General features: G+C 52.4%; 1 protein-coding gene across 1 annotated transcript in view; it reads right to left on the bottom strand.

Moving 5' to 3' along the window:
* Nucleotides 1-1316: 1316 nt before the first annotated feature.
* Nucleotides 1317-19394, bottom strand: part of LOC140428292 (tumor necrosis factor receptor superfamily member 5-like) — a 52036-nt gene continuing 33958 nt past the window's right edge. The window contains exons 7-9 of the mRNA XM_072514606.1: nucleotides 14403-14513; nucleotides 4184-4221; nucleotides 1317-2324 (exon numbers count right to left, since the gene is read on the bottom strand). Coding sequence (XP_072370707.1) covers nucleotides 2199-2324; nucleotides 4184-4221; nucleotides 14403-14513 — 275 coding nt within the window. The 3' untranslated portion in view covers nucleotides 1317-2198. The remainder of the gene's footprint in view (nucleotides 2325-4183; nucleotides 4222-14402; nucleotides 14514-19394) is intronic.

Here is a 19394-nt window from a genome sequence, read left to right as displayed (position 1 = left end):
ACAAGGGGAAATCAAGTCTGTGGGCAAGAAGTGCACAGATAATTTAAATGGCTCTTGATACATACACATTCATTTTGCGCCTTTTCATGGTCCTCAGGAACTCAATATGTGGCAAATCAAAGATGCAAATTCATGTCCTTCATCAACGTGGCTCAACAAGGGGCATCGGAGGCATTTACATAGGCACTGCTGCGTTTCACTCGCTAGGAACGGCATTGATTTAAACATAATATAGTGGTAGACATCTCTTTTAAAAGTAAAATTTAGCTGCATTTGTTTATAACCAACTCCATCCCTTCTGACAGTCACCGACGGGTGTTGATTGGTGTGGCTCCCTCACTCTGTATCGTTTTTATGTTTATCTGACTTAATAACGGTGGTGCTTCTGTTTCAGTGTATGTGGTTAAATCGGTTCTTATAATGCTGTAGTGTGAAAGTAAATGATGCATGTTCCATCTTTTGGCAGAAATGTTTAACCAAGGCCTCACCTGCCCTCTCAGGTAGGCCTGAGAAAATCCCATGGCATTACATCAGAAAAGAGCTGTGGCGTTTCCCCCAGTACCAGGGCCAATGTTTACTCCTCTATTAGCAATACACAAACTGATTGTTTGGTCTTTGTCAAATTGTCAGAGATTCGCTGTGTGAAAATTGATTGCCTACTTTACAATCCTGACCACACTTCAAAAGTACTTAACTGACTGTAAAGTGCTTGGCGAAGTTGGGTGATCAGAAAAAAGACACTATATGAATGTAAGCTTTTTTTAAAAAACGCACCATTGTTGCTTGTTGCAAAATTACAGTGGATTGTTTCCACTTCGAAAATGGATGTGAAGCACTTTGTGATGTCCTCAGTTTGTGAAAGGCACTGGGAGGGATTTTCAGAGCCCCCTCCCACACAGTATGTTTTCCGACACCGGAGGTGGCTCGCCATTGACTGTCGACTGGATCGTCCAGTCCCGCCAATGTCTACAGTGTTTTGCGTGACTCCTGCCGGGGTGGTCGCCTTCAAAGCAACCAAAAGATCCCGCCGGCAGAAAGGTCCGGAAAATCCGGCCCACTGTTTAAGGCTTTCTCTTTGTTTCATGGAATTGAAGGTTAGCAAAACTCAGGGTCTTCAGGAGCAGGGAGAAAATTGGGAAGGGGAAAAAAGTTCTGAAAATAATCACTGTCATATAAACTTAAAGCAGGTGAACAGTAAAGACATCCCATTGCATCAAGTGCTTGTCTTTACAGTGCCTCACCCCCCAATCATCATAACAATCAATAACCCCCATTCCACATGCTAGCGTTGAAGAAAATAATCTGACTTCATTAAATGACAGTCAGTTATTCAGTTTATTACTTTTTACAACATTTAACCTCATCTGTACATTTATCAAAATATACATTGTCCAACAAGAACCACTGGAGAGACCAAAACACATTTGAAATTATACACAAGCGTCAATTATACACAAAATAAAGAAATCCAGGGGCATAATTTTACGTGACCCCAAAGTGAGTTCTGGGCTTGTGGGGGGGGGGGGGGGGGGGGGAGAGATCCTCAATTTTTAGCCTGGCGGGAGTGGGAATAGAAAAAAACCTGTTCTCCATCTCGGCTGGGTAACGAGTTAGGCATGACTCTCATGATGGCGAGCACCGATTGCTCAATTTTGCCAAAGGCTATACACAGACCGAGCCTCGAGGTTGGAATTCAGCCGCTTTTACCACCACAGGTGCCGCAAAACATGGGTTGACTTCCTGACAGTCCAGGTTCGAGAGCTGCAATTGGACTCTGCTCGGAGAGATGGTGCAGAATGTCCCCCCCTCCCTGCTGCTTGGGGGAGGAAACTGCAATCTGACTGCAAAAACCTGAGATCAGAAAAGCTTTCAACTCTATATAGTCAGTAAGATATCCACATGCTGTAATTCAAGCAGCCATCTCCGTGCTCCGTCACTGAGCAGGCAGATTAAATCATTTCTGTCAGAGAACCAGAGAATAATACTGCACCAAAGGCATCACGCTTGTGTCAGTTGTTCTGAACCAGTGCAGAAATCTTTTGATGTGTGGATTAGTAAATCCAAGAAGGTCTATGACCATGACCTAGTGAGGCTGAATTCGGGGAGAATTCCCATGAAATATAAATCTGTCAGCATCATGGTGATCTCCACTGCCTTTTCCCAATGGAGCTGGGTTTAATGGTCTTTATAGCTGCACGTTACACAACCAGAAGCTCGGTCCCATCCTCAGGACTTTTATCTTCATCTGCAGCCGTGGCTAATATGTTTCCATTCTCCGTCATCTCTCGCACCTGGACTGGTGTTTGAATCTTCTCTTTGCATTTCTGTTGAATAAATAGAAACAAGTTGCCAGTTTATGAAAAGATAAAATACAAAAACCCAACTCTGTTATTTTAAAAAACCACAGCGATTGGTCAGATTGTAAAGGTGGAAATGGACCAACCAGAAAGATATGGGATTCAACAGCTGGTCTCAGCCAACTACCTGCCCCCACCCCGGGAGGGTTATGTGTCACAGGGTTAGAGAGGGGAGCAGGCAGCCAGTGCCCCCTCCCTGATCCCTCTCAGTGATCCCTCCAAGTGATCCCTCTCAGAGATCACTCTCAGAGATCCTTCTCCAGATCCCTCTCAGTGATCCCTCTCAGTGATCCCTCTCAGTGACCCCTCCCAGAGATCCTTCTCCAGATCCCTCTCAGTGATCCTTCTCAGTGATCCCTCTCAGTGATCCCTCTCAGTGACCCCTCTCAGTGATCCCTCTTGATGATCCCTCTCAGTGATCCCTCTCAGTGATCCCTCTCAGTGATCCCCCTCAGTGATCCCTCTCAGTGACCCCTCCCAGAGATCTTTCTCCAGATCCCTCTCAGTGATCCCTCTCAGTGATCCCTCTCAGTGACCCCTCTCAGTGATCCCCCTCAGTGATCCCTCTCAGTGATCCCTCTCAGTGATCCCTCTCAGTGACCCCTCTCGATGACCCCTCTCAGTGATCCCCTCAGTGATCCCTCTCAGTGATCTCCCTCAGTGATCCCTCTCAGTGATCCCTCTCAGTGATCGCCCTCAGTGATCCCTCTCAGTGATCCCTCTCAGTGACCCCCCTCAGTGATCCCTCTCTGTGATCCCTCTCAGTGATCCCTCTCAGTGATCCTCCTCAGTGATCCCTCTCAGTGATCCCTCTCGATGTCCCGTTCTATGATCCCGTTCGATGATCCCTCTCAGTGATCCCTCTCAGTGACCCCTCTCGATGATCCCTCTCAGTGATCCCCCTCAGTGATCCCTCTCAGTGATCCCTCTCCGTGATCCCTCTCAGTTATCCCTCTCCGTTATCCCTCTCGGTGATCCCTCTTGATGATCCCTCTCGATGATCCCTCTCAGTGATCCCTCTCAGTGACCCCTCTCGATGATCCCTTTCGATGATCCCTCTCAGTGATCCTTCTCAGTGATCCCTCTCAGTGACCCCTCTCGATGATCCCTCTCAGTGATCCCTCTCAGTGATCCCTCTCAGTGATCCCTCTCAGTGATCCCTCTCAGTCACCCCTCTCGATGACCCCTCTCGGTGACCCCTCTCAGTGACCCCTCTCAGTGATCCCTCTCAGTGATCCCTCTCAGTGACCCCTCTCGATGATCCCTCTCGATTATCCCTCTCAGTGATCCCCCTCAGTTATTCCTCTCGATGATCCCTTTCGATGATCCCTCTCAGTGACCCCTCTCGATGACCCCTCTCAGTGACCCCTCTCAGTGACCCCTCTCAGTGACCCCTCTCAGTGATCCCTCTCAGTGATCCCTCTCGGTGACCCCTCTCGGTGACCCCTCTCGGTGACCCCTCTCAGTGATCCCTCTCAGTTATCCCTCTCGATGATCCCTTTCGATGATCCCTTTCGATGATCCCTCTCAGTGATCCCTCTCGATGATCCCTTTCGATGATCCCTCTCAGTGATCCCTCTTAGTGATCCCTCTCAGTGATCCCTCTCAGTGATCCTTCTCAGTGACCCCTCTCGATGATCCCTCTCGATGATCCCTCTCTGTGATCATCAGTGATCCCTCTCAGTGATCCCTCTCAGTGATCCCCCTCAGTGATCCCCTCAGTGATCCACCTCAGTGATTTCTGTTCCAATTCACTTTCAGATGTAAAATCTGGCACCTGTTGGACAAATTGGTTGCTACAAAAAACATTTGTAAAACAAACTTACCAGCCTGTTAATGTAATCCCTTATTTTAATCCGATTTTCTGAAAGAGAGAGAGGAGGAAAATGTAATCACCGGTAAGACTGCTCCCTGCCCCCTGGTCCCAGCCCCCTGGAACACAGCCCCCTGGAACACAGCCCCCCGGAACACAGCCCCCCGGAACCCAGCCCCCCTGGTCCCAGCCCCCCGGAACACAGCCCCCCGGAACACAGCCCCCCGGAACACAGCCCCCCGGAACACAGCCCCCTGCACACAGCCCCCTGCACACAGCCCCCTGCACCCAGACCTCTGCACCCAGCCCCCTGCACCCAGCCCACCGCACACAGCCCCCTGAACACAGCCCCTGAACACAGCCCCTGAACACAGCCCCCTGAACACAGCCCCCTGAACACAGCCCCCTGAACACAGCCCCCTGAACACAGCCCCCTGAACACAGCCCCCTGAACACAGCCCCTTGACCCCTGCACCCAGCCCCCTGAACACAGCCTCCTGAACACAGCCCCCTGCACCCAGACCTCTGCACCCAGCCCCCTGCACCCAGCCCCCTGCACCCAGCCCCCTGCACCCAGCCCACCGCACCCAGCCCCCTGAACACAGCCCCTGAACACAGCCCCCTGAACCCAGCCCCTTGAACACAGCCCCCTGAACACAGCCCCCTGAACCCAGCCCACTGAACACAGCCCCCTGAACACAGCCCCCTGCACCCAGCCCCCTGCACCCAGCCCCCTGAACACAGCCTCCTGCACCCAGCCCCCTGAACACAGCCTCCTGCACCCAGCCCCCTGAACACAGCCCCCTGAACACAGCCCCCTGAACACAGCCCCCTGCACCCAGCCCCCTGCACCCAGCCCCCCTGCACCCAGCCCCCCTGCACCCAGCCCCCCTGCACCCAGCCCCCCTGCACCCAGCCCCCCTGCACCCAGCCCCCTGCACCCAACCCCCTGCACACAGCCCCCTGCACACAGCCCCCTGAACACAGCCCCCTGAACACAGCCCCCTGAACACAGCCCCCTGCACACAGCCCCTTGCACCCAGCCCCCTGCACACAGACCCCTGAACACAGACCCCTGAACACAGACCCCTGAACACAGACCCCTGAACACAGACCCCTGAACACAGACCCCTGAACACAGCCCCCTGAACACAGCCCCCTGAACACAGCCCTCTGAACACAGCCCTCTGAACACAGCCCTCTGAACACAGCCCTCTGAACACAGCCCTCTGAACACAGCCCTCTGAACACAGCCCTCTGAACACAGCCCCCTGCACACAGCCCCCTGCACACAGCCCCCTGCACACAGACCCCTGCACACAGACCCCTGAACACAGACCCCTGAACACAGACCCCTGAACACAACCCCCTGAACACAACCCCCTGAACACAACCCCCTGAACACAACCCCCTGAACACAACCCCCTGAACACAGCCCCCTGCACCCAGCCCCCCTGCACCCAGCCCCTGTATCCAGCCCCCTGCACCCAGCCCCCCTGCACCCAGCCCCTGCATCCAGCCCCCTGCACCCAGCCCCCTGCACCCAGCACCCTGCACCCAGCCCCCTGCACCCAGCCCCCCTGCACCCAGCCCCCCTGCACCCAGCCCCCCTGCACCCAGCCCCCTGCACCCAGCCCCCTGCACCCAGCCCCCTGCACCCAGCCCCCCTGCACCCAGCCCCCCTGCACCCAGCCCCCCTGCACCCAGCCCCCTGCACCCAGCCCCCTGCACCCAGCCCCCTGCACCCAGCCCCCTGCACCAAGCCCCCTGCACCAAGCCCCCTGCACCCAGCCCCCTGCACCCAGCACCCTGCACCCAGCACCCTGCACTCAGCCCCCTGCACCCAACCCCCTGCACTCAACCCCCTGCCCCCTTCACGTGCATCTTGCACATTGCACCTCGTACCCTGCATCCTTTACACTGAACCCTACACCCCGAATCCTGTCCACTGCACCCTATACACTGAGCCCTGAGCCATGTGCCCTGTATCCTGCGCCCTGTATTCTGTCCCCATACTCAGTCCCCTTTACCCTGCTTCTCCCACTGTGCTTGCATCCAGCACCCTGCATGCCTCCTGTACCCTGCGCCTTCCTGTCCCCTGCAACCTGTCCCCATACCCTATGCCCTGCACCCTGTCCCCTGCACCCTGACCCCTGCACCTTGCCCCTTGCCCCCTGCCCCCTGTGCCTTGCACCCTTCCCCCTGTAACCAGCCCCCTGCACCCTGTAAGAAATTATTAATGGGTTTCACAAACAATTAATTCTGTTGAAGAAAATCCCATAAATAATACCTGACCAAAGAATGTGACATTGACAGGTGTTGGAGGAGCAAGAAATATTAGTCAGGAGCTAAAGAGAGTTCCATACCCCCCTTCAAACCATGCCAATCGGGTGCCTCACGTCACCATAGGAGCACAAGGAGCCGTGGCATAATGCCTTATTTGAAAGATTGGATCTCTGATACTAATTGTAACTAAACTGGTGACCAGAAAGGGCACTGGATGGCAAGTATTGTCACACCAATGTGTTCGGGTTTACTCTTTTCGGGTTAGATGGGAGACAAACTGTCAGATCAGAGTAGAGGGAGTTTCACCCCACATGTTCAATGGGGACGTGTACTGGGAGCTTTACACTGGAGCTAACCCCATGCGGTGTCTGATCTGGGAGTGGGTTGATTCTAAACTGCCCTCTGAAATGGCTAGCAAACCACTCAGTTGTATTAAATCACTATGAAGGAAACACAAAGGAATGAAACCGAATAGACCACGAGGCAGCGATCTGGGCACCTGTTATAACCTGCCTGCTTACCACTGGCTGGGGACTAATGGCAATCCCACAATCCTTAGGGAGTATGAGCTTCCCCAATGAGGGGGGCGGGTGCGGGGGGCGGGCGGAGAAATCATTAGCAGGTCCCTGCATAAATTTAAAGTTTTCTTTCTGTTCTACAACTCGTGCTGGATTCTTCATGGCCCTCACAAAACTGGCGACAAGGGTTAAAGTGGATAGCTGTCTATGCTGCTGAAGCCACCTCCCTGGATTTTTGTTGGATACAGGTTGGAAGTTGTTTTCTATTACACCATGCCTCTGTATGGTCGTTTGGATGTCTTTGATGCTGCGCTGGAGAGTTGGAACCAGTATGCACAACGGATGCGTTACTATTTCCGGGCAAACAACATCATCGAAAACTAGCGCCAGATGGTCATTTTGCTCACCGCCTGCAGCCCGCATACATTTGGGGTGATTAGGAGCCTTACGTACCCAGCTGCACCAGACACCAAGACGTTTGATGAACTTGTGACCTTAGTGGGGCAACATTTTAACCCAACCCCGTCCTCGATAGTCCAGCGTTACCGGTTTAATACCACTGAGAGGACCCAGGAGAATCCCTTGCAGAGTTTCTATCCAGGCTACGTAGGATTGCGGAGTACTGTGACTATGGTGAGACATTGTCAGAAACGTTACGCGACCGTTTGGTTTGCGGTATTAACAAAGCAGCCACCCAGAGAAAGTTGTTAGCTGAGCCAACATTGACTTTTCAACAGGCCATTCAGATAGTATTGTCCCGAGAGAGTGCAGAACGGGGAGTGCAGGAGCTACAGGGAATGGAGGTGCATGCCTTGGGGTGCAACCCCTTCCGTCCAAAAGCGTCTCCCCGCCCACGTGGGTGAGGTGGTGTCCGGATCGACGCCAGTGGCCGCCGGACGTTCTTCCCCGAAGGGAGCCTTCTCTAGAACCAATGGATGAGGAGCCATGTCAGTGTCGGACTTGTGGACACTGACCCCGTCGCGGACGCTGGTCCTGGGGGCGCCAGAGGCGTCGTTGTTCCGACAGAAACTGGGGCCAGCCCAGGGGCCGTACCTTCCATTTGGATGAACCTGCGGGGACTACTCCTGAGGACGTGGAGACAGAGGACGACTACCTGCAGCTGCATTGTGTGGCAGCTCCCCGTGTGACCCCAATTAAGGTGACTGTATGGGTCAATGGTCACCTGCTTGAGATGGAGTTGGACACTTGCGCAGCGGTCTCCGTGATCGCCCAGAGGACATTCGACTGCACCAAGCAGGGTATACAGACCCTTACATTAACCGACACACAGGCCAGGTTGGCCACCTTCACAGGGGAACCATTGGACATTGCTGGAACTACGATGACTCCTGTTGTTTATGGATGCCAGGAGGGGGGTTTCCCACTTATCGTGGTGCACGGCCACAGGCCCAGCCTGTTGGGTCTGGACTGGTTGTGCCATTTGCGGCTGCAACGGCAGCACATTCTTCAAACAGGTTCTGGAGGGTTGACGGAGGTACTAGGACGGTACCCAGATGTATTCCAGCCCGGTTTGGGGAAGATAAAAGGGGCCAAAGCCCATAACCAGGTCGAACCAGGAGCCACGTCGCACTATTTCCGGGCGCGCCCGGTGCCTTACGCCCTGCTCGAGAAGGTAGAAGGGGAGCTCACTCGTTTGAAGTCCTTGGGTATCATCAGGCCCATCCGTTTCGCTGACTGGGCAGCACCAATTGTACCTGTAATGAAGCCAGATGCCACAGTTTGCATGTGCGGCGACTATAAACTTACAGTGAATACGGTTTCCCGGCTCGACCGATAGCCAATGCCTCGCATAGAAGATCTCTACACAAAGCTTGCAGATGGACTCTCGTTCACGAAATTAGATATGAGTCACGCCTACCTACAGTTGGAGCTGGACCCTGCCTCCTGGCCATATGTAACTATTAATACACACAGGGGCCTGTATGAATATACACAGTTGCCCTTTGGGGTATCCTCTGCCTGCGCGATCTTTCAACGCATCATGGAGAGCATCTTGAGAGGTTTATCGTATGTTGCTGTCTACTTAGACGACGTTTTGATTACAGGGGCATCGGAGCAGGAACATTTGGAAAATTTGGAGGCTGTCCTTAGACATTTCTCAGAGGCTGGAGTCTGTTTACGTCGTACAAAGTGCGTCTTTCAGGCGAAGGAAGTGGTCGACCTGGGTTATCAGGTGGACCGTGAAGGTTTGCACTCTGTCGCAGAGAAAGTGCGTGCAATTCAACAGGCCCCCGCCCCGACTGACACTTCGCATTTTTGTTCTTTCCGCAGCCTCATAAATTATTACAGGAAGCTGGCCCCGTTGCACCTTCTGCTAAAGAAGAATCACACGTGGGTTTGGGGTCAGCCGCAAGAAACCGCTTTCTGGCGGGTAAAACGGCAATTGTCGTCGTCGGGGTTACTAACCCACTATGATCCTGGAAAGCCTTGCTCGTCACATGTGATGCATCCCCATATGGTATTGGGGCCCTCCTGTCCCACAAGATGGAGAACAGGGCTGAGCGGCCGATAGCTTTCGCCTCCCGCACATTGACTGCAGCGGAAAAGAAGTACGTGCAGATCGAGAAGGAGGGCCTGGCAGTGGTCTTTGCGGTGAAACGTTTCCACCAGTACGTGTATGGCCGCCACTTCACTATCGTGACTGATCATAAGCCTCTGCTGGGACTTTTCCGAGAGGATAAGTCAATACCGCCCATTGCTTCTGCACGGATCCAGCGCTGGGCTTCGATGCTCGCTGCCTACGCATATTCTCTGGAGCGCAAACCAGGAACCCAGATAGCGAATGCCGATGCATTGTGCCGATTGCCTTTGTCGACCGGCCCCATGTTGACCTCCATGACAGGTGAGGTGGTTGCAACCCTAAATTTTATGGACTCCTTGCCTGTGACGGCATCACAGATCCGTGAGTGGACCCAGACGGAGCCAGTCCTGTCAAAGGTTCATCACATAGTCCTGTATGGTGGGCAACATAGACAACTCCCAGGCAAGTTGCGGGCATTTTCTTCCAAGCTGTCAGAATTTAGCGTGGAAGACGGTATCCTCTTGTGGGGGACGCGCGTGATTGTCACGGAAAAAGGACAGGAGTTGATACTAAGGGAGTTGCACAATGGGCAACCGGGTGTGACCAAAATGAAAATGTTGTCCCGGAGTTATGTATGGTGGCCAGGCCTCGACACCGACATTCAGAAGGTGGCCCAAAACTGCTCCATTTGCCAGGCTTCCGCCGCTTCACCTACATTACTGGGAATGGCCAGGGCGGCCTTGGGTGCGCTTGCATGTGGATTTCGTTGGCCCTTTTCAAGGATCCACGTTCCTTCTATTAATCGATGCCCAGTCTAAATGGCTAGAGGTGCATAAGATGGTAGGCGCAACGATCGAGAAGCTGTGTTTGTCTTTCAGTACGCATGGCCTCTCTGAGGTGCTGATCACGGACAACGGCGCTCCTTTCACAAGTGAGGAGTTTGCAAGGTTCATGAAGATAAATGGCATACGCCATTTCCGCACCGCTCCATACCACCCGGCTTCCAATGGGTTGGCGGAGCACGCAGTGCAAACATTCAAACGGGGCCTAAAGAAGCAGTCTTCCGGGTTTATGGACACGAGACAGGCTCGTTTTTTGTTTTCATATAGGACCACATGCGGTAACTGGGGTAGCTCCCGCGGAACTCCTAATGCACCCGCCTTCGCATGGTTTTCCAGGATATTGGCGCAAAAGTACGCCGCACTCAAGAACGGCAGGGACATGGCCTTTCTCAGCATCGGCCGATTCGGCAGTTTGCGCCCGGTGACCCAGTGTTCGTTCGGAATTTTGGGGGTGGTGCCCAGTGGGTCTCTGCCGTTATCTTTCAACGAACAGGCCTGATCTCTTACCAGGTGCAAGCCCAGGGTCATCTCCAGCGCAAGCATGTAGACCACGTTCGGTCCAGAAGGCCATCTCTTCCAAAGATTCCCCGACCCCGGAGCTCACTTCTACAGCCGCAGAGACCAGACACAGTGGAGGGTGTTCCACACGATCTTCCTCTGGCATGGCACTCGAAGCCTGCACTGGTCGTTGCAGAACCACATGGAGATAGAGACGCCGAGATGACAGAGGCTTTGGACTCCGACTCCGAGGTGGAAACACAGGATGCCTCAGAAGGGGAGTCCTCGGTCCCATGGGCCGTGGATGTACAACCATTAAGCCGTTCATCACGGAAGCGCCGTTCTCCGTCCCGTTACACGCCGTCCCATCCAGCACCTCGTGCAAATGGTGACTGGCCTGCGGCAAAATGAATCCGATGCCCTCCCTCGCCAGGGTCTTCAGTGGATTCCTTGGACTTTGGGGGGGATTCCTTGGACTTTGGGGGGGTTGGGGGAGGGATGTTATAACCTGCCTGCTTACCACTGGCTGGGGACTAATGGCAATCCCACAATCATTAGGGAGTATGAGCTTCCCCAATGAGGGGGGCGGAGAAATCATTAGCAGGTCCCTGCATAAATAAAGCTAGCCAGTATGGAACCAGCTAGAGAGGAGTGAGCAGCAAGGGAGTTACTGCTGCTGTTGTATATAAAGTTTTCTTTCTGTTCTACAAACTCGTGTTGGATTCTTCGTGGCCCTCACAAAAGCACCAGAAACGATAACGGCAAACCAGCCCGATCGACCCTGCCAAATCTTCCCTACCATCATCTGGGGCTTGTGCCAAAATCGGGAGAGCTGTCTCACAGACTAGTCAAGCAACAGCCTGACGTAGTCAGACTCACAGAATCATACCTTACAGATAATATGTCAGACACCACCATCACCATCCCTGGATATATTCTGTCCCACCAGGACAGACCCAACAGAGGTGGAGGCACAGTGGTAAACAGCTAGGTGGGAATTTTCCGAGAGTCCTTAACATCAGTTCTGGACCCTAAGAAGTCTCATGGCATCAGGTCAAACATGGGCAAGGCAAGCTCCTGCTAATTATCACGGACCATTCCCCCTCAGCTAATGAGTCAGTACTCCTCCATGGTGAACACCACTCGGAGGAAGCAGGGAAGGTGACAAGGGCACAGAATGTACTCTGGGTGGAGGACTTCAATGTTCATCACCAAGAGTGGCACAGTAGTACCACTAAGCAGGCCGGGTCCCAAAGGACATAGCTGCTAGACTGGGACTGTGGCAGCTGGTGAAGGAACCAACAAGAGGGAAAAACATACTTGACCTCATCCTCACTATCTACAGCAGGCATCTGTCCATGACAGTATTGGTTTTGACCCGGTGACAGTGAAGGAACAGCGATATATTTCCAAGTTAGGATGGTTAGTGACCTGGAGCGGAACCTCCAGGTGATGAGGGTATTTTATGAGAATAGTGTAGAGGGAGTTTACTATCTCTATAACCCTGTGTTGTACCTGTCCTGGGAGTGTTTGATGGGGACAGTGTAGAAGGAGCTTTACCCTGTATCTAACCCCAAGCTGTACCTGTCCTGGGAGTGCCTGATGGGGGCAGTGTAGAGGGAGGTTTAATCTGTATCTAACCCTGTGTTGTACCTGTCCTGCGAGTATTTGATGGGGAATGTGTAAAGGGAGGTTTACTCTGTATCTAACCCCATGCTGTACCTCTCCTGGGAGTGTTTGAAGGGAACAGTGTAGTGGGAGGTTTAGTCTCTATCTAGCCCCAGGCAGTATCAGTCCTGGGAGTGTTTGATGGGTGCAGTGTAGAGGGAGCTTTACTCTATATCTAACCCAACCTGTACCTGCCCTGGGAGAGTTTGATGGGGACAGTGTCAAGGGAGCTTTACTCTCTAACCCAGTGCTTCATGTCCCGGGAATGTTTGATGGGGAATATGTAGAGGGAGGTTTATTCCGTATTTAACCCAATGCTGTACCTCTCCTGGGAGTGTTTGATGGGGTCAGAATAGAGGAAGCTTTAGGGGCAGCACGGTGCCGCAGTGGTTAGCACTGCTGCCTCAGGGCGCAGATGTCCCAGGTTCGATCCCGGCACTGGGTCACTGTCCGTGTGGAGTTTGCACATTCTCCCCCGTGTCTGTGTGGGTTTTGCCCCCACAATGCAAAGATGTGCAGGATAGGTGGATTGGCCACGCTAAATTGCCCTTTAATTGGTAAAAATGAATTGGGTACTCTAAATTATTATTTTTTTTAAATAGAGGGAGCTTTACTCTGTATCTAACCCCATGCTGTAGCTGTCCTGGGAGTGTTTGATGGGACAGCACAGAGGGAGCATTCCTCTGTACCTAACCCCGTGCTGTATCTGTCCTGGGAGTGTTTGATGGGGACAGCGCAGAGGGAGCATTCCTCTGTACCTAACCCCGTGCTGTATCTGTCCTCGGAGTGTTTGATGGGGAAAGTGTAGAGGGAGCTTTCCTCTGTATCTAACCCCATGCTGTACCTCTCCTGGGGGTGTTTGAAGGGAACAGTGTAGAGGGAGCTTTACTCTCTATCTAACCCCGTCCTGTAGCTGTCCTGGGAGTGTTTAATGGGGACAGTGTAGAGGGAGCTTTACTCTGTATTTAACCCCATGTAGTATCTGTCCTCGGAGTGTTTAATGGGTGCAGTGTAGAGGGAGCTTTACTCTGTATCTAACCCCATGCTGTACCTGCCCTGGGAGTGTTTGATGGGGACAGTGTAGTGGGAGCTTTACTCTGTATCTAACCCCATGCTGTATCTGCCCTGGGAGTGTTTGATGGGGACAGTGTAGAGGGAGATATATTCTGTATCTAACCCCCTGCTGTTCCTGCCCTGGGAGTGTTTGATGGGGACAGTGTGGTGGGAGCTTTACTCTCTATCTAACCCCGAGCTGTTCCTGGCCTGGGAGTGTTTGATGGGGACAGTGCAAAGGGAGCCTTACTCTTTATCTAACCCCGTGCTTTACCTGTCCTGGTAGTGTTTTATGGGGCAGTGTAGAGGGAGCTTCACTCGGCATCTGCCCCTGTGCTGCACCTGTCCTGGGTGTGCTTGAAGGGAACAGTGTAGAGGGAGATATATTCTGTATCTAACCCCCTGCTGTTCCTGCCCTGGGAGTGTTTGATGGGGACAGTGTGGTGGGAGCTTTACTCTCTATCTAACCCCGAGCTGTTCCTGGCCTGGGAGTGTTTGATGGGGACAGTGTAAAGGGAGCCTTACTCTTTATCTAACCCCGTGCTTTACCTGTCCTGGTAGTGTTTTATGGGGCAGTGTAGAGGGAGCTTCACTCGGCATCTGCCCCTGTGCTGCACCTGTCCTGGGTGTGCTTGAAGGGAACAGTGTAGAGGGATCTTTACTCTTTATTTAATCCTCTGCTGTACCTGCCCTGGGAGTGTTTGATGGGGTCAGTGAACACACAAAATACAAAGTGTCACATTTCTCACGTCCAACTTCCATCGTTTCAACAAGCATATAATTCACACACAAAAATACACCAAATCAAATATGTTAACCACTTACCCTGATTATATCCAATGCATATGAAGGAAATGAGTATGATGATAAAAAGTACGACACTGAGGTGTACAATCACCAAGATTAATCCGCCTTTGGATGGAAGTTCTAGAGTACCTGAAAAGAAGCAAAGTATGCAAACTTTCACAAATTGATTCTCTCCATCTCAATTTTTAAAATTATCTTCAGCATGGAGAGGTCAAATGTTCCTAACAACCTAACCTCACTGTAAATGGTTAGGGTGGTATAAGTGAAAGCATTGTCTTGTCTGCATTCCCTCCCTCTCACGGTGGGCAAGAGCTTTCTGTGGGTCAGATGTGAAAGGTCCTTAAAAGTGGGGACCCTCAACGACCCATAGCAGGGTATGCTCACTTGCAGGGTGGCTTGGGGGTGGTGGGGGGGGGGGGCGATGTCCCGATGCCTACGAGGATGGATGGGGGTGCGGCCGGGTCACCCTCATGCCTTGGTGCTTTAGGGGGGGTCACGTCGACATTTTGTGAAGGGGAGGAGGTTGCCCCGCCATGGCCAAGGGTCGATTGTACTGCCAATGTCTGTGGGGGGTTGAGATGTCCATGGGTGAGGGGTGTGGGGGACCCTCAACCTCACTTCGAGATCTGGACACCCTTCAAAAATGGCGTCCCAATCTCTTGCCGACCTCATTAGATTCCCACTGCAGAAAAAAATACTCATGTGGGATTTTCTAGTGAGAAACTCCCCAAGCGCCAAAAAATTCAGTGTGGGTGAATACGGGTCTGGATTTCACCCAAACATCCGGCCAAACCCATCCAAGATGACACTTAGAAACACCCCATCGCTATATTCCAGGGTCCCGAATCTGGGCTTGGTATTTGTCAAGGAAATTGGCGAAAAAAATGTTTTCAATTTTAAATAAATAGGAAGTTGCCGATAGGTTGAAAGCACACAGTATATCTCAGGAACACCCAGAACATCCCTCAGAAACATTTAAAAATAATTCTGGTCACAGGATGGAAAGGGTCAGGCAAAGCCAGTCTCAATGAGACCCCAACGTTCCTTGGCTGAGCTTTTGTGAGGCGACAGGTCAGGGAATTCCTGTTGCTCCCGGCACAAGAAATTCAAGATAGGGTGATCTCGGGTGTATGGGTCGGGGAGGGCAAGGTTTCGGCAATACACCAGGAGTTGAAAGAGGGGGAAGCGCTGGTAGAAGAGTTGAAGGGTAAATGGGAGGAGGAGCTGGGGGAGGAGATCGAGGAAGGTCTGTGGGCTGATGCCCTAGGTAGAGTTAATTCCTCCTCCTCGTGTGCCAGGCTCAGCCTGATACCATTTAAGGTGGTTCACAGAGCGCACTTGACGGGGGCGAGGTTGAGCAGGTTCTTTGGGGTAGAGGACAGATGTGGAAGGTGTTCAGGGAGTCCGGCGAACCACGTCCATATGTTTTGGTCATGCCCGGCACTGGAGGGGTTCTGGAGAGGAGTGGCGGGAGCAATATCTCAGGTGGTGAAAGTCCGGGTCAAGTCAAGCTGGGGGCTAGCAATATTTGGAGTAGTGGACGAGCCGGGAGTGCAGGAGGCGAAAGAGGCCGGAATTCTGGCCTTTGCGTCCCTAGTAGCCCGGCGAAGGATCTTGCTAATGTGGAAGGAGGCGAAGCCCCCCAGCCTGGAGGCCTGGATAAATGATATGGCTGGGTTCATAAAGTTGGAGAGGATTAAGTTCGCCTTGAGAGGGTCTGCGCAGGGGTTCTACAGGTGGAGGCAACCGTTCCTAGACTATCTCGTGGAGCGTTAGAGGAAGGTCGGTCAGCAGCAGCAGCAACCTGGGGGGGGCGGCGGGGGGACTGCGTGGGAGGGTGGATGAGCAAGAGATAACATGAAGGGTTGGGGAAATGGCACGTACAGGAGAGGGCCAGTGTACAAAGCTGTGTAAATATATCATTCTGCCATGTATATATCTTGCTCTGCGCGATTTCTCGTTTGTTTTTTTTTGTTACGGGGGGGTTATTGTTTGTAAGGGAGAAAAATTGTGTTAAAAAACTTTAATAAATATATATTTTTAAAAACATTCCTTGGCTGTTCTTTTTTCAGTGTCACTGGATTGGTCGTGTCGCAAGCAGCACTTTTTAATTAAGCTCATTTTTTATCGTGAGAATTGGGCTATTAGAGTGGCAGTTTTTACTGGGGGTGTTGGGGTATTAGAGGGGCAGTTTTCACTGGGTGTTGGGGTATTAGAGGGGCAGTTTTCATTGGGGAGTTGGGGTATTAGAGGGGCAGTTTTCACTGGGTGTTGGGGTATTAGAGGGGCAGTTTTCACTGGGGGAGTTGGGGTATTAGAGAGGCAGTTTTCACTGGGGGAGTTGGGGTATTAGAGGGGCAGTTTTCACTGGGGGAGTTGGCGTATTAGAGGGGCAGTTTTCACTGGGGGAATTTGGATATTAGAGGGTCAATTTTCACTGGGGGAGTTGGGGTATTAGAGGAGCAGTTTTCAGTGGGGGAGTTGGGTATTAGAGGGGCAGTTTTCACTGGGTGTTGGGGTATTAGAGGGGCAGTTTTCTCTGGGGGAGTTGGGGTATTAGAGGGGAAGTTTTCACTGGGGAGTTGGGGTATTAGAGGGCCAGTTTTCACTGGGTGTTGGGGTATTAGAGGGGCAGTTTTCTCTGGGGAGCTGGGGTATAAGAGGGGCAGTTTTCACTGGGGAGTTGGGGGTATTAGAGGGGCAGTTTTCACTGGGGGAGTTGGGTATTAGAGGGGCAGTTTTCACTGGGTGTTGGGGTTTTAGAAGGGCAGTTTTCACTGGGGAGTTGGGGTATTAGAGAGGCAGTTTTCACTAGAGAGTTGGAGCATTAGAGGGGCAGTTTTCACTGGGGGAGTTGGGGTATTAGGGGGGCAGTTTTCACTGGGGAGTTGGGTTATTAGAGGGGCAGTTTTCACTGGGGAGTTGGGGTATTAGAGTGGCAGTTTTCACTGGGGGAGTTGGGGTATTAGACAGGCAGTTTTCACTGGGGGAGTTGGGGTATTAGAGTGGCAGTTTTCACTGGGGGAGTTGGGGTATTAGACAGGCAGTTTTCACTGGGGGAGTTGGGGTATTAGAGGGGCAGTTTTCACTGGGGGAGTTGGGGTATTAGAGGGGTAGTTTTAACTGGGGGAGTTGGGGGTATTAGAGGGGCAGTTTTCTCTGGGGGAGGTGGGGTATTAGAGGGGAAGTTTTCACTGGGGAGTTGGGGTATTAGAGGGCCAGTTTTCACTGGGTGTTGGGGTATTAGAGGGGCAGTTTTCTCTGGGGAGCTGGGGTATAAGAGGGGCAGTTTTCACTGGGGAGTTGGGGGTATTAGAGGGGCAGTTTTCACTGGGGGAGTTGGGGTATTAGAGGGGTAGTTTTCACTGGGGAGTTGGGGGTATTAGAGGGGCAGTTTTCACTGGGGAGTTGGGGGTATTAGAGGGGCAGTTTCCACTGGGGAGTTGGGGTATTAGAGGAGATGTTTTCACTGGGTGTTGAGGTATTAGAGGGGCAGTTTTCCCTGGGGAGTTGGGGTATTAGAGGAGCAGTTTTCACTGGGTGTTGGGTATTAGAGGGGCAGTTTTCACTGAGTGTTGGGGTATTAGAGGGGCAGTTTTCACTGGGGGAGTTGGGGTATTAGAGGGGCAGTTTTCACTGGGTGTTGGGTATTAGAGGGGCAGTTTTCACTGGGCGTTGAGGTATTCGAGGGGCAGTTTTCACTGGGGGAGTTGGGGGTATTAGAGGGGCAGTTTTCACTGGGGTGTTGGGGTATTAGAGGGGCAGTTTTCACTGGGGAGTTGTGGTATTAGAGGGGCAGTTTTCACTGGGGGAGTTGGGGTATTAGAGGGGCAGTTTTCACTGGGGTGTTGGGGTATTAGAGGGGCAGTTTTCACTGGGGAGTTGTGGTATTAGAGGGGCAGTTTTCACTGGGGGAGTTGGGGTATTAGAGGGGCAGTTTTCATTGGGGAGTTGGGGGTATTAGAGGGGCAGTTTTCACTGGGGAGGTGGGGTACTAGAGGGGCAGTTTTCACTGTGGGAATTAGGGTATTAGGGGGGCAGTTTTCACTGGGGAGTTGGGGGTATTAGAGGGGCAGTTTCCACTGGGGAGTTGGGGTATTAGAGGGGCAGTTTCCACTGGGGAGTTGGGGTATTAGAGGAGCAGTTTTCACTGGGTGTTGAGGTATTAGAGGGGCGGTTTTCACTGGGGGAGATGGGGTATTAGAGGGGCAGTTTTCACTGGGGGAGTTGGGGTATTAGAGGGGCAGTTTTCACTGGGGGAGTTGGGGTATTAGAGGAGCAGTTTTCACTGGGTGTTGGGTATTAGAGGGACAGTTTTCACTGGGCGTTGAGGTATTAGAGGGGCAGTTTTCACTGGGGGAGTTGGGGTATTAGAGGGGTAGTTTTCACTGGGGTGTTGGGGTATTAGAGGAGCAGTTTTCACTGGGGAGTTGGGGGTATTAGAGGGGCAGTTTTCACTGGGTATCGGGGTATTAGAGGGACAGTTTTCACTGGGGGAATTGGGCTATTAGAAGGGCAGTTTTCACTGGGGGAGTTGGGGTATTAGAGAGGCAGTTTTCACTGGGTGTTGGGGTATTAGAGGGGCAGTTTTAACTGGGTGTTGGGGTATTAGAGGGTCAGTTTTCACTGGGGGAATTGGGGTATTAGAGGGGCAGTTTTCACTGGGGAGTTGGGGTTTATAGGAGCAGTTTTCACTGGGGAGTTGGGGTATTAGAGGGGCAATTTTCACTGGGGGAGTTGGGGTATTAGAGGGGCAGTTTTCACTGGGGGAGTTGTGGTATTAGAGGAGCAGTTTTCACTGGGTGTTGGGGTATTCGAGGGGCAGTTTTCACTGGGGAGTTGGGGTATTAGAAGGGCAGTTTTAACTGGGTGTTGGGGTATTAGAGGGTCAGTTTTCCCTGGGGGAATTGGGGTATTAGAGGGGCAGTTTTCACTGGGGAGTTGGGGTTTATAGGAGCAGTTTTCACTGGGGAGTTGGGGTATTAGAGGGGCAATTTTCACTGGGGGAGT

The sequence above is a fragment of the Scyliorhinus torazame genome, chromosome 8, assembly GCF_047496885.1.
Source record: "Scyliorhinus torazame isolate Kashiwa2021f chromosome 8, sScyTor2.1, whole genome shotgun sequence".
NCBI classification, from domain to species: Eukaryota; Metazoa; Chordata; class Chondrichthyes; order Carcharhiniformes; family Scyliorhinidae; genus Scyliorhinus; species Scyliorhinus torazame.
This window is presented reverse-complemented; position numbering and strand designations above follow the sequence as displayed.